The sequence below is a fragment of the Tinamus guttatus genome, unplaced genomic scaffold (genome assembly GCF_059628265.1).
Source record: "Tinamus guttatus ecotype Peru unplaced genomic scaffold, ASM5962826v1 Tinamus_guttatus_pri_ptg000060l, whole genome shotgun sequence".
In the NCBI taxonomy this organism is placed as follows: Eukaryota; Metazoa; Chordata; class Aves; order Tinamiformes; family Tinamidae; genus Tinamus; species Tinamus guttatus.
In genome coordinates, this window is record NW_028288594.1 from 6,215,256 (window position 1) to 6,228,397 (window position 13,142).

At 40.8% G+C, this 13,142-nt stretch overlaps 1 protein-coding gene across 1 annotated transcript in view; it reads right to left on the reverse strand.

Moving 5' to 3' along the window:
* The window catches only part of XRCC5 (X-ray repair cross complementing 5), a 43,958-nt gene extending 37,831 nt beyond the window's left edge, over positions 1-6,127 (reverse strand). The window contains exons 1-5 of the mRNA XM_088519587.1: positions 6,072-6,127; positions 3,760-3,873; positions 3,011-3,194; positions 1,774-1,822; positions 89-211 (exon numbers count right to left, since the gene is read on the reverse strand). Of these exons, the coding sequence (XP_088375713.1) occupies positions 89-211; positions 1,774-1,822; positions 3,011-3,194; positions 3,760-3,873; positions 6,072-6,092 (491 nt within the window). The 5' untranslated portion in view covers positions 6,093-6,127. The remainder of the gene's footprint in view (positions 1-88; positions 212-1,773; positions 1,823-3,010; positions 3,195-3,759; positions 3,874-6,071) is intronic.
* Positions 6,128-13,142: the final 7,015 nt, after the last annotated feature.

Sequence of the window (13,142 nt, forward strand, 5' to 3'; positions counted from 1 at the left end):
ACTTCAGCAGGTCCATTAAGATGGCTATTAAAAATAGAATGATTTCCCTTTGAAAACAGCAGCATTTAACAACCACTTCTGTACTTACAAAAACTGAAGCAGAATTCCTGTTTTCTTCAAGTTATCGATGATAATTTCCAGTTGATCCTCACTGACAGGACTGCTAAGGTCTGTAAACAGTTCAATGTGCACCTTCTCGTATTTCTTCCCTCTTAAAACAAGAGAATATTTTATATGTGTGTGTATACATAAACATCTCAAAAATATTATATATTTTTTTAATTCTTTACTGACAAAAACGAAGTTTGAAGTAATACACTTCTAACAAAGAACAACAAAAAAAGAATGGATGCCATTTAAATATGATTGAATTACATCTATTTGGTAAAGTTGCTCTTTCTGCTATTGAAATACTATTTAATTTTTATTTTATTATTCCCTTCACATACACATATTCCACCCACAGAAAAATTAACTACGTCAAAGCAAGTGGCATCATCTCAGTTTTCCCCAATGTAGATCTAATGCTATTGAAACATGTTAGGTCGCTTATGTATTATACTCAATGCCCTGTCCCTGTGAAAGTATTAAATGTATTTTAAATAGATGTTGCTGGGGATTTTCCACGCTAGGAGTCTGGTTCAATAGAATAAGAAGGACATGAAAGTCTACTTTATATCTGAGGCTTTCTTTCAGAAATAAGTGTTAAGAATAATGTTCTAACTTGATACAAGTATTTCTTCCACGGATATCCCCAGGAGTTAATTTTGCTCTTTGCTCTTACCAAATCTAAACTTACTGACCAGAAAGACCCACTATAAAGTCACTTTAGGACACAACAACATTAGAAAGTTCTGCTAGATACCAAACAAAGGTGAGGGTCACGCATAAGTATAATTTTATCCATTATTTCCTCAACAGTATTACCTCAACTGAAGGTGAACCCCATAAGAAAATAGTAATTATTTCACAAGTATTTAAGATTATACTGCTATAGATACAGCAATTTTAATTCACAAGTCACTTTAAAAAGTTAAATTGGTATAGTTTTCCATCCAGATCAGCCTTTATTCATAAGATACAAGCTTGACTCACTGAGTCCAGTCCTTTGCAATCATATTTAGACCATATAATTCTTTCCAAGGGTGCTCAATCTCCATTTTAAGAATAACTAAGCTTCTTTCCCTTGCTCTGCAATCCTATTGGAACATCAGTCCACTAATTGTTAGAAATCATAATTTTTAATCTAAGTAAAACAGACAACTTTTTAATGCTTGGACTTGCGTCAAAATTATCCTTCAGTTTGAAGAGTTTTTTCACCCCCACCCTGTATATTTACATTCAATCACCTATCTCCAGCAGCCTTTATTTTGCTAAGCTGAAGAAAACCAGGGTTTCAAAGGTTTCTTTCGTAAAATGTGCTATTACTCTGATAAATTTAGTAGCATTTTTCTACACCTGTTACCATATGAATTAATGTTTCTTGAGAACAGGCAGCAAGAAACATGATACTATTTTAAGTAAAGTCTTCTTGGCTTATACAATGGCATTAATATTCTCATATCTACTGCAAAATCCTGAGTTGAATCAGAAAGATCTTAAATTATCTAGGAAAGCTAAACTGCTCTTGAAGACTCTTCAGAGACAGAATCCTGTAATGACTTTTTAAAGCATCTTCCATATTTACACAATTCTGCAGTATTGACAAGAAGTCAGACCAGCTCTGATGCTTGAGTTCAGAATTCTGTTAAAGACTGTATGTTACATACTTACATTGTTTCCTTCTGAAGCAAGTCCATGCATACAATAATTGCATCCAGAACTGACTAAATTAAAGAAAAACCTCATTTAAAACATGAATCCTGCCACAAAGTGACAGTCTTCTATTTTCACACCACCAGAGACAAACATACGTGTATTTAGGTTTAGCAAACAAGAAAACAATTTTTGAACAGTGTATTATTTAAGTATCTACTGTGCAAGAGGTCCCTATATAGTGTGTTGTCCTAGGATTTTCTCCTCATTTATTGGATCCTTCAACTGTCCATGATAGGCTTGAGAAGTCCATTGAAAGAAAAGTCAAATATTTGCAATTATAATTTGACTCTATATTTACAAACAAAATTTATTTTCAATATAGAGTGTCCTTTATAAATGTTAATTTTCCTTTAAAATACCTGCATCTGGCATCACCTGATAATTTCCTTCTCAGAATAATTTTCAATGGAAGCAAGTTTTTATCACCATGCTCAAACTAGTTCACTCAAAAAAAAAATATGGCATCATTTGTCATAACATAAAATTGACTGGCTGTAAGTTTCTCTGAAACAGTTCTGTGACATCCTGAACACAAAAGCATTCTGTTTACACTGGGAGGGAATAAAAGATTTATTTCTTTGCAGAAAGAGGGAACACAACAGGGTAAACTGGAACATTTTTTAATGAAACATACAAAGGAAGACTCTTTGGATAGCCTTATTTTGAAACTCTACATCTCATATAGCTAACAACAGAATAAACTATTTAAATTAATAAATGATACTTGACTACATTAGAAATACTTCATAGCAAAAATCTGCCTAGTCTCCAGCATATTCTGCTCTGTCTGGCTTCTAATACTTCTGCTGACATGAGATATATTTTGTCAATAACAGTTTTATTTAATGAAAAAGCATGCTGCACTAAGCTCTGCAACACTATATTTAACACACATACCTTATTTGTAGCTTACAACTGTATTATTACTATCTTTTTTTCTCTCTAATTAATAGAGCACTCACAAGAGCAACAATTCCCTGAGGCCAAGACTCCATCTGCTACCTTGAAAGAATGTCAGAAAGCAGCTAATCTGGTTTTGAATCAATTTACAGCACCAAATTAGCTGCACTTTGTTTTGCAAGAGCTGCAGCGACAACTTGCAGTGGCAAGTCCAGGCTCATTTCACAGTGCTACTTCCCATCTTCCATGGAGCTGAAGCAGCTTAAGAGGTGATATTTGACAAAAAGGATACAGTCTGCTTGTTCAGAGCCTGGTTGAATCACAGTTTGAATATCCTCCAGCAAATCAAAATCTGGCAGCATCAGTGATCTGTGTACAGTAATGTTCTGATATTGATCCCCACTAGCAAGAACATTCCTAGTACCATCTGTGCCAAACAAAACTACAGCAACTTCATCTTTACTTTCAGCAAAAACCTGGGAAAAGGAAAACACAAAACAAGTATAAAAACACAGGTAGATACATACCATACATACCTATGTCAGGTAAACAGGAAGCTGAAACAATTTTGCAATGGAGGGTGAGTTACAGTGGGTTTGCTTTTCAGTGCAACCACAAACATAACCCTATCAAAATGTAGTCATACACAGAATTCATTAGCTCAGATATAAAATTAAACAGACTTTCAACTTTAAAACATGAGGATATCTGCAGTACAACAAATACAACTGTCTGACTTATTTCTCCAAACATCTTCAGTACAGTCAATCTAATGAATGTTGAAGATTTTGGGGAAGAAAAAAAGATTATTTCTTTTTTTTTTTTTCCTAAAGAGTGGCCAATCAAAGCACCAGATCTCACCCACAGAACTACAGCTGAAATTACATATAGCTGTTATTCCTGCATGAAAAGAAACTACTTCTTACTCATTTCTCACTTACTTCAAATATTGAGAAATAAGGAAAATAGTTCACAAATATACACATTTCCTTCCTACTCTTACATGTGATTATTAAAAAAAAAAATCATAGTCACAAGTACCTGTCGCTGCAAAAACTTTGTCATAACCTTTTTGGCTTGTTCCAGTGGAGACTCCTCTCCAGGAGCAGCGTTGCCCATTGTAAGGCCCACATCCAGACACAGCACTACGGCTGCCTACAAAGGAGATACAATATTCAATAAGAACATAAAAGGACCAAGGGAAGCATAATTACCTAAAGGAGGTGGTTCAGATCTATGGCATGTTTCAAGTGTCTCAGTGGAAAGTGCAAGAAATCTTGTGTTATACAATAATTCTTGAGGAGAAGCTTGTTTTTACTCAACCAGTAGCTACTCCATGAAAACCCAATGCATCTAACAGTTCTTCTATGCTAGGAAATAAAACACAGACACTCCAGTTGGCCATTACAAGCTTTAACACAAAGGCAATCTATCTGTACAGCACAAGACAGGGATGCTGGCCTGCTCCTTAAGCTCTGTAGCTACATCTGCCTCATACATATCTTCAGAACAGCGGTAGAAATTCTCCGATAGCATCACGATGACCAGCTTTTGGGCGCTGTTTGATCTAGCTTGGAAACATGAGACCAGCTGTAAAACCAGAGCTTTCAGCAATAGAGCTAAAACTGTCACTGCTGCTAGTGGTGCCTCTGGGCCCCAGTATGCACAGAACGAGCTGTGCTCTTAATGACTTACAGCATGAAATCCCATTTTAACTTAGAGGCTTAAATCCCATAAACTAGTATATGAATTTGCATTTTCATCATTGCTTTAACTAACCTGTGTACAACAATTCCTAAAGTCTTTCCTTTGAGTGATTTACAAGCCACTATGTGAATAAAAGTTTTCTTCTGTTTTCTCTTATTCAGCATTTATTAACAATAATATTATTTTCTGTGACTTGCCCATTTAACTAGCTTTGTTAAACTAATCTGAATTTTATTTTCATAGACTCTGCTAATCTCGGTTAACCTCAGTAATCGCATCATTGAAGCAAATAAAGTCAGAAGGTAAAGTCTTGCCTTGCAACTTCAAGGACAAAAAGTCAGCTCACATTTGTAATCACTATCTAAACCATTTTTCAAATACACATCAACATCTTTTCTTGTGGAGAGCAAGTAACCTAAATTAAAGTGCCAAAACAGGGCATTAAAAGAGAAGACTAAGAGAAACAAAACAAGCTTTGTGGTCTGCTTTTCAGAGGAATAAGCACATTTTATTCAGCCACATTTCTTTTCCAGAATGCAATAAAAAATAAAAATAAAAAATGAATAAATAAAAAAATCCTTTCGTACAGTATTCCAAGATCCTCAACCACACTGACCTTTTGCTTTTCCTTTCAAATAACACTACGAAACTTTTCAAGTAGGAGCACAAGTGTTCTGAAATTAATGTGAGTAATGGAAATAAAGAGACTTATTAAATCACATTTACAGGGACAAACTTAAAGGCAGAGCAGTACAGCTCTTCACTGACGCGTTGTCAACATTTGTCAGGCCATGGAATGAGGAGAGCAGGACCAGGGCCTGCTCCCTGCGCGCTCCCACATGCGGCACAAGAACCAGTACGCAGTCAAGTACAGCTGAGTACAACCAGGTGCAACCAGGCACAAGAGGCACCCCGCTTAACTCCACTGTTACAATTTTTATAACAGTGGGTCTTGATGGATATTACTTGGTGGCCGCTCTACTTCCTCGAGTAGCTCCTCAGCCATCACAACTGTTTAGTGAGACAAATCTCTCTACTGAAGATGACCAGGTAGGATGAGAGCATCTTGGGCAAGCTCTGCCATGCTCTTTTAGCAACTCTCATTTAGACTGGCTAAGGCGAACACCTTCTCCATATATTTTTGGAGACTTCTGAGAACGTGAGGCACGAGAGACCCAGGATACAGCCACGACAGCATTTTAGTCTGCAACAAACCCAATGCTGAGCACGGATTAAACTGCTCGGTATCAAGAGAGATCTTCTTAAAGCTTCTACCAGCGGGACTGCCTGGACACACCAAATAACCGATGTGCCGTGCACGGCAGAACTACCGCCAGGACTTCAGTGGCTGCACATGCATCGCACCCAGACGGGCCCCTCAGACAGGCCCGGAGGAACCGGTTCCGCCCGGGGCCTGCGGCCAACGGCGTCGCCCGAGGAGCGGCGGTCCCTCCAGCGCAGGCGGCGGGGCACCCGGACCCCCCACCCGCGGCACGGACGGACCCACTGAGCCGAGCCGGCCCGGTTCGACCCGGCCTGGCGCAAGGCGCGGCCGTTGGGCGCCCCCCGCCCGCCCGCCCGCGCAGCCACGGCGGTGGCGCGGGGGCTGCCGGGATCCCGAGAGCCCTCCCTTCCCCTGCCCGTACCTTGCCGCCGCTCCTCGCCATCGCGCTCGCTCCGGGTGCACCGCGCTCAAGGCTCCGGCCGGCAACGCAACCCGCCTCCCTCGGGTACCTTCGCGGCAGCGCCGCGCGTTCCGGGGCGGGGTGAGGGGGGCGGCGCCACCTCGCGGCCGGACGCGGCGCAGCGGAGGGGGCGGGGCAAGGGGCGGGTCTGTGGGCGGGGCTCCCCTTGCCCCGCCCGCCGCCTCAGGCGGTTGGGGCGGTAACGGCCGGGGGCGCGCGGAGGTGCCGGGCGGGCCGTGTTCCCGCCGGGGCTGCCGCGCAGAGCGGCTCACTGCCTGCGTAGTTGTTCCGTTATTTATTCATTCGTTCATTTATATATTTATTCCTGTTGGCGCAACCACAGCTTTCCCACAGCGTTAGCCGAGGGAATCATTTGGACAAATCGTATCCAGGCTCTTGGACAGAACTGAAGTCTGCTGTGTAAATAAATAAAAGAACAAACATAGATGCTTTTTCCTCATATTTCTTGGTAACTGCTGGATATTGAATCTGCAGCAGAGTGTACAGCGATTACCACATATACTTCACCACATGTATTGAATGCTGCTTCTTCTGTCTTATCTTCCCCAGATCCTTTGGCGATATCGTTACTAACGTGCCTTTTACCCTCAGTGTATTTCAGAAAACGTTATTTATCTTTAATTCTGAAGTATCATTCTGATAATGAGATGAAAAGTGATACCAGTACACCCAGTTGAAGCAAAAGAGTAAACATCTCACACAAAATGTATCAGGAACCTTTTACTACATCACTGACCTATCAAAAAAAATTATTCAATTAAGCCCTGTCTAGAGACAAAAATCTCCTTTCCCTCATCCCAAATCACCCTATTTAGGGGATGTTACTAATTGAGTGATTCTCTCTTCACAGCATTTGGCACATAAAGGAAACAGAGCAGCTTGGCAATGTGAATAATATTTTATGGGAAACCTGGAGACAAGAAAAGCTGTCGGCAACTCCAGGAGAGAGATGAATCTGTCTCTAAGGAGATTTCAGATTAATCAACCAAGGCAATCAGGTCTACCTGTTATTATAATCACGACGGTTATCTTAGTGCTTGTCACAGACTGAAAGGCCAGTCACACAACCCCACATCCCAATGAATGTGGAGCTTGCAGTCTAGGTGCCAATGAGATGTACACAGACATGTTAGGGAAAGTAAGGAGAAATGAGAAGTGATCAACTTCACCTTTCCTATACCAGCAGCAAAGCGTTTTTTTCCAAAGTATCATTATCAATTAACAAATTAACTATTTTATGCCAGAGTTGGGGAGTAAAAACCCAGCCCTGACTACTGGCACAGAGGATGGACAAAACCTTTCACAGTCCTCTCAGAATTCCAGATTTGACACAAAAACTGAGCCTCAGGCTTTGGTCCAAAATCTCATAGCTAGAGCCTTAATTGCAAACACTACCCACAGAGGCCTAATGTGGGCATCCGCTAGGAACCTGTGCACATCTTTGTGGGAAGGTTAGTGTGCCTGGCCCAGGTACAGCCTTCTGTTCCCTAACGGAGCCTGAGAAAACCTAATGAGACCATGAAACTCCATCTGTGACCTTCCTGTGCTTTAGCTCTAACCATACATGGGGTCTTATGATTCTCTTGCTGAAATACACAAACAATAAACCTGAACATTCCCCTGTCACACCTCCATGCTGCCAAATTTCCTCGGCTGTTTCCAATGCTCAGAGAAAAATTGGCTAATCATTTCTGAAACCAAAATTTAACCTTCATTTCTTTTTCCCGTGGAAGCCTGCACAGAGCTCCCTTATAGACAGTCATCAGATTTGATTAATGAACTGCATCTGGGGACACTGGGGCTTTGTTAGCCTGGATTAAGACTTGAAGATCTTTGCTTATAAATGCTTGCCAAAAGATGCTCATGATTAATTGGCAATTTCCATTTTACAGAATACCAATCTCTGGGTATAAGTAAGAAATATGTGAAATCTCCATAGACTTAGCTATTCAGGGTGATCAGCTGTAACCTCATCTGCAACAAACTGAGTCAGACCTTAGCCCCAGTGAGGTTTTCGCTCATTCCCCTGCTTACGCCTTTTTAAATTATTTTTATTCTCCCCCTCAAAATTAACCCTGGATTGAATGAGAATAATCACAGGACAACAGCTATGAGGGGCCTGCCTTGTGTTTAACTTGATTCCACGCTTTTACAAGACATTGAGGAAAGTGGCTTCACTGTTTTCTTACAAGGAGGAATGTGTTATCCAGAAAGTTGCAGCTGGGACCCAGCTGCTTATAGCAGCTCTGAGTGAACGTGAATGGCTTCACTGTGAAAGCAAAAAGGCCACTTTGCTTTTCCTGCAATTGCCTGCAGGATACAATTTTGGATAAATGCCTGGTGGAAAGTGGAATGGACACTGTGACACCAAACGGCTTTGTATTTATACTAATACAAGCTTGGCAAAAGCTGAAAGACAAAGTGAACAGGGAATTGGCACCCAAAGCAAAGCAGAGTTTAGGAACGCATCTGTTAGCGTCTTCCTGCACTGGGCTTCATGCAGTAGCACAAGGTTGCACAGTTGTCTTCTCCCAAGAGATCTTTCCAAGCATCTGCTTGCAAGTACAAGCCAAAATTGTGCAGCAGACTAACAAAAGTATTTATTATTTCTGCGTAGCAATTCCTGATGGTCCTCCCAGGTGATGCAAGTACAGCACACTGTCTTTGCCTAGCTGCTTCTGTGGAATACACTTGGGGAAAAGTCTCAAACACTGATGTTCTGGTTTTGCTCTGTAAAACAAAACTGGTCCTGAGGATCAGCTGTGATCCTGCTGCAAGTCCCCTGGACTCACCCACTGGCTGGATATGACACATAAATACCTGGTACATTGCAAAAACATGCCTTTAAAAATGCTACAAGTGTGTGTGTTTATATGTTTTCGAGCATTTAACAGTTCCCATCTGTTGATGTACCTGCCCAGTCTATTCTCATTTCAGCTCATGCAATGAAAGCAAACGACTCTACTTGGAAACATGGAAAACATTGTACTAAGAGTACAATTAGGAAAGCCAAGTAGGAAGGGTTATACTGCGCTATCTAACCTCACCTGAAAACATAGAAGAAAAACATAAAGAGGAGCATTATTGATTCAGAGTGTGTCATGACAGATGCATTTGAGGGCCCCGCAAACAGGTAGGTGGATGGCTCACTGCTGATACACCAACTGCGTCAAAGCAGCTCACGCGCTCGTCCTAGCTCCACGGCACCACAGAGGGGACAGGCAGACTTCAGAAATAGCTCCGCAAATCCTTTTGGATAGAGCTGAGAGACTGTGAGGTCCCCGTGTGCAGAGTTCCTCTTTCAAAATACAATGTTACTGTCTCTTTTTCTCCTCACTGTCCTCTCCCACAGCTTCTTGATTTACAGCCTCCTCTTCTCCTCTGGTTCCTTTCCTTTCCTCCAAACTATTCAATTAAGCAACATCTCCCAGGAGGAGAGAAAACCTCCACAAGGTGTAAGGCCTTCAGCAGAGGCCTTACTAGGCAGCATAAAAAAGGAAAGGATGAAGTTTCAACTCAACACATCTTACATCCCCTTCTCCAGTGCAGTATTTGCCTTTTCACACCATCGCGGAGTCACAAGGAGACTCATGGTCTTTTGTAACACCTGGATACTGTTCTGCAGAGTTGCTGCCCATCCAGTAGTTCTTCCACCTGATTTCACAGAACTGGTTAGTTATTATTACTAATGAGTAGAACTATACATTGGTCTTTAACAAATTGTCTGATTTTTTTCAGACCGTTTCTGAAATTCCTCAAATTCGTTTTTATTTCCAGGCTTATCTACCATAGTGCTTACTGCCCCTCTCAGTTTGATGTTGTTTTCATATTTCACAAGCACTTCTTTTCTTCAGTCTAGTCCCTGTGCAGTTGTGCTTGGCCCAAGATGGACACTTTCAGCCTCACCATGGTGACTATGGGCCATTACAGGCTGCTCTCTGTATACAGTGTTCTAACCGTTTTTGCAGCCACTTCAAAATAGGTGACACTTATTTATTTCTCTATTATCTTCTGAATACTTATAAAAGGTTTAATTTATTTGTTATACTGTCCTCAATGAACTGGAAGGGGGCATAAACAGCTAATAACTCCTTAAGTATCTTTGCTTTCCTCTCTTATGCCTGTTTTTAAAAGCAGATGCTGTATTTGTGCTTTTCTGATCTCTCTAATCGCACCCACATTTTCAAGAAAAATCACTATTGCTGCTGAGATTGCTTTAGCCTGCTTCCCGTTTGTCTTGGCTGAAAGTCACTTGGCTCAGGTGCTGAAAGTACCGAATGCTCACAAGTGCTCATGAAAAGAGCTTTGCTTTCCACACAGAAAATACCTTATTATGCTAAGCATTCTCAAAAATGAGCTGCAAGACATTGCAAAGGGGCATTGAGACTTAGTACATGTTTCTGGGTTTTAAAGTCCTTGTGGTTTTGCTGCCACATGTTTGCTCAGTGACATCAACATTTATATCACATGCTATTGCAAAAATAAATGTGTTATGAAGCACTTAGATGCTAGAGTGACATATGTTACTGGAGGACTGCTTTGAATAATCTGTGGTAAAGTGGCCTTTAGACATACTTTGAATGATCAGTGGTAAAGCAAAATGCTGAACTGACTGCTTAGTAAACACTTTCCTGTGTCTCCAGTAAATTAGCTTGGCACATCAGGGAAAGAATAGCATGTACTCCCATGATTAAAGATGTCTTCAGAATGCATACCCATGAGTGATGGGGGAGAGGGGAGGTAATTTTATGGGTATGTTTAAAATTGGCATGATGTGACTTCTTAGGATTTGCCATTGTACCTTCTTGACACTCAAACAGTTCTTTTAGATGCCTTTTTAAAACAGAAAAAATAAAAATTTACAGTGGGCTTTTTCCCCCAATTCTCATTTCAGCCACTGGATGGCAACATGATCACAGTCACCTAGTGAGATGAAGCACTGCAGATGAAGCCTGCGGAATGAGACAGGCTGCACCCAGCAAGTACCAAATTCAACAGAGAGATTTCTGCATAAAGGTAGGACAGAAATCAGGCAATACCAAGAAATATTATTTATATTTTTACACTGCTCTTTTCTGGAGTCTACCTTTTTGGAAAGTAGATTTTTGAAATTCTTCCTACATCTGTGATATATTTGTCTGGATTTCTGCTTAGGGTGATGTTTTCATGAGTTCCAAATCCCCGGATTAGCCAAAGGATTGCTGAAGGATACTATGAGAGGCCCACTTGGCCTGGTATCAAGAGCTGTGAAATATTTCCCATTGTTAAGTAACTGAAAACCTGACCCATGTTTCTGCTGTTGAAATAACTCTAGCAGAATTTCTGGATTAGCTTTAAATATGTTACAACATACAATTTCTTTGCTATCAGCAGTTTAGGATCTGATTTTCTTTATAATTTATAGAAATGATTCGGTCAGATTGAACTCCAGTACCAGGGTTCTGGAAAGCACCTGAGAATTCATGTCAGAGTTGGCTGCTTCTGGAATAGTAAAAATCCAGCAGCAGTGTATGAGAGAGAGTATTCAAAAGAAATTAAATTTTAGTGAAGTTAAAAATACAGAACTGACACCAATGAAATGAAATGGCACCATAGAACCCAAGGGAAAACCCCAGATACATTATAGAACATAACAAAATAGAATAACATTTAGCCCAGAAGTCTCATATTAGCTACTACTGTTTCAGACTGAATCATCTCGGAAGGAAAATCTGAGATCTCAGATTTCTGAGATTATCTCAGAAGGAAAGTCTTTCTTGTTCTCTACATTCTCTCGGTTTCACAATCTTTATCTTACTACACTCCTTGCAATAGGTTTTTGTTTTTGCCATTAGTAATCCAGCTGTGTGTTCTTTCTCTCTGGAGAATGCTCTCATGCAGTGCGGTTGTTCTGGACAACATAGTAAAGATAACCTGCTCTGTGAAGCATTTGCTTTGTGCGTGTGTAAGTATGAGCCTTCAGCACTGTTTCCCACCTCCTGTCACCAGCAGCACACGTGCATGAATGCACAGACAGTCTGACTATGTTGCAGTTTAATCCTCATAACACAGGGATTTGTTCCTTATCCATCAAACTGGCCTGCAGGAAGGGTCAGGGAGAATCTGCATCTGACCAACCCTCAGCTGCTGACTGAGGCCCTTTCCAAGCACGATGTGAAGATCCCATTTTAAATCCCCATTTGTCTGCCTGAACCTGAAGCAGATTGAAATGAAGTTGAAAAAGTGGAAGTTTGCATGTCAAAAAAACAGAAATCAACTGTAATGCAGCCTTAAGTGGAGCATTGTATGGAGAACAGAGCATCACTTTTTTATCTTTTAATTTGTGAGCTCTAAGTTTGTACAGTTTGGGCTGCTGGTTTATAAAGCAGCAGTGCGAAGAAGACAACCCAGAGCTGCTGTTCAAGGAAGAAAGAAGAATTACTTAAGTTTGTTTTTACTTACATAAGTGTTGCTAAATCTTGTCACTAATAGAGATGTGACAGCGTCAAATGAAGGTGCAGGGGAAGAGTAATTTAGCTTTTTCCTCGTCAGTTACTTTTTGCAGGAATTTCTTGGCAGAGGGAAGGAAATAGGCAGGATGACAACTGATGTTTTTTTTTTTTTCTACTAGACAAGGCGGATTATATAATGTTCTATTGAAATAAATGGCAACCACAGCCATTCAAAGAGACATGATTTTAGAGGGAAACTGGAGCCTCAGAGCAATCCTGTTGGCGTAACAAGGCTGATAAAGTTACAACCACCAAGTGAAACTCTTGTCTTAGAGTCTGTTCAAATATCAGAATTCACTGCCTCAGCAGTGTATTATTGCACTCATCCCTCCACAGTAAAGGAGACACTAACTGCTATTTGCTTTTGGTCGCTGTTTACTAACATATATTAGGTGGCACCTGAGATGCCATTTAGGAATGACACTACATGTGCCTTGGGATGCTATGGCCTACTATATTGCTTATTTTTTTCTTTTTACTACACAGAGATACTCAGACTTCTGCCCATTTCTTAAGTCAC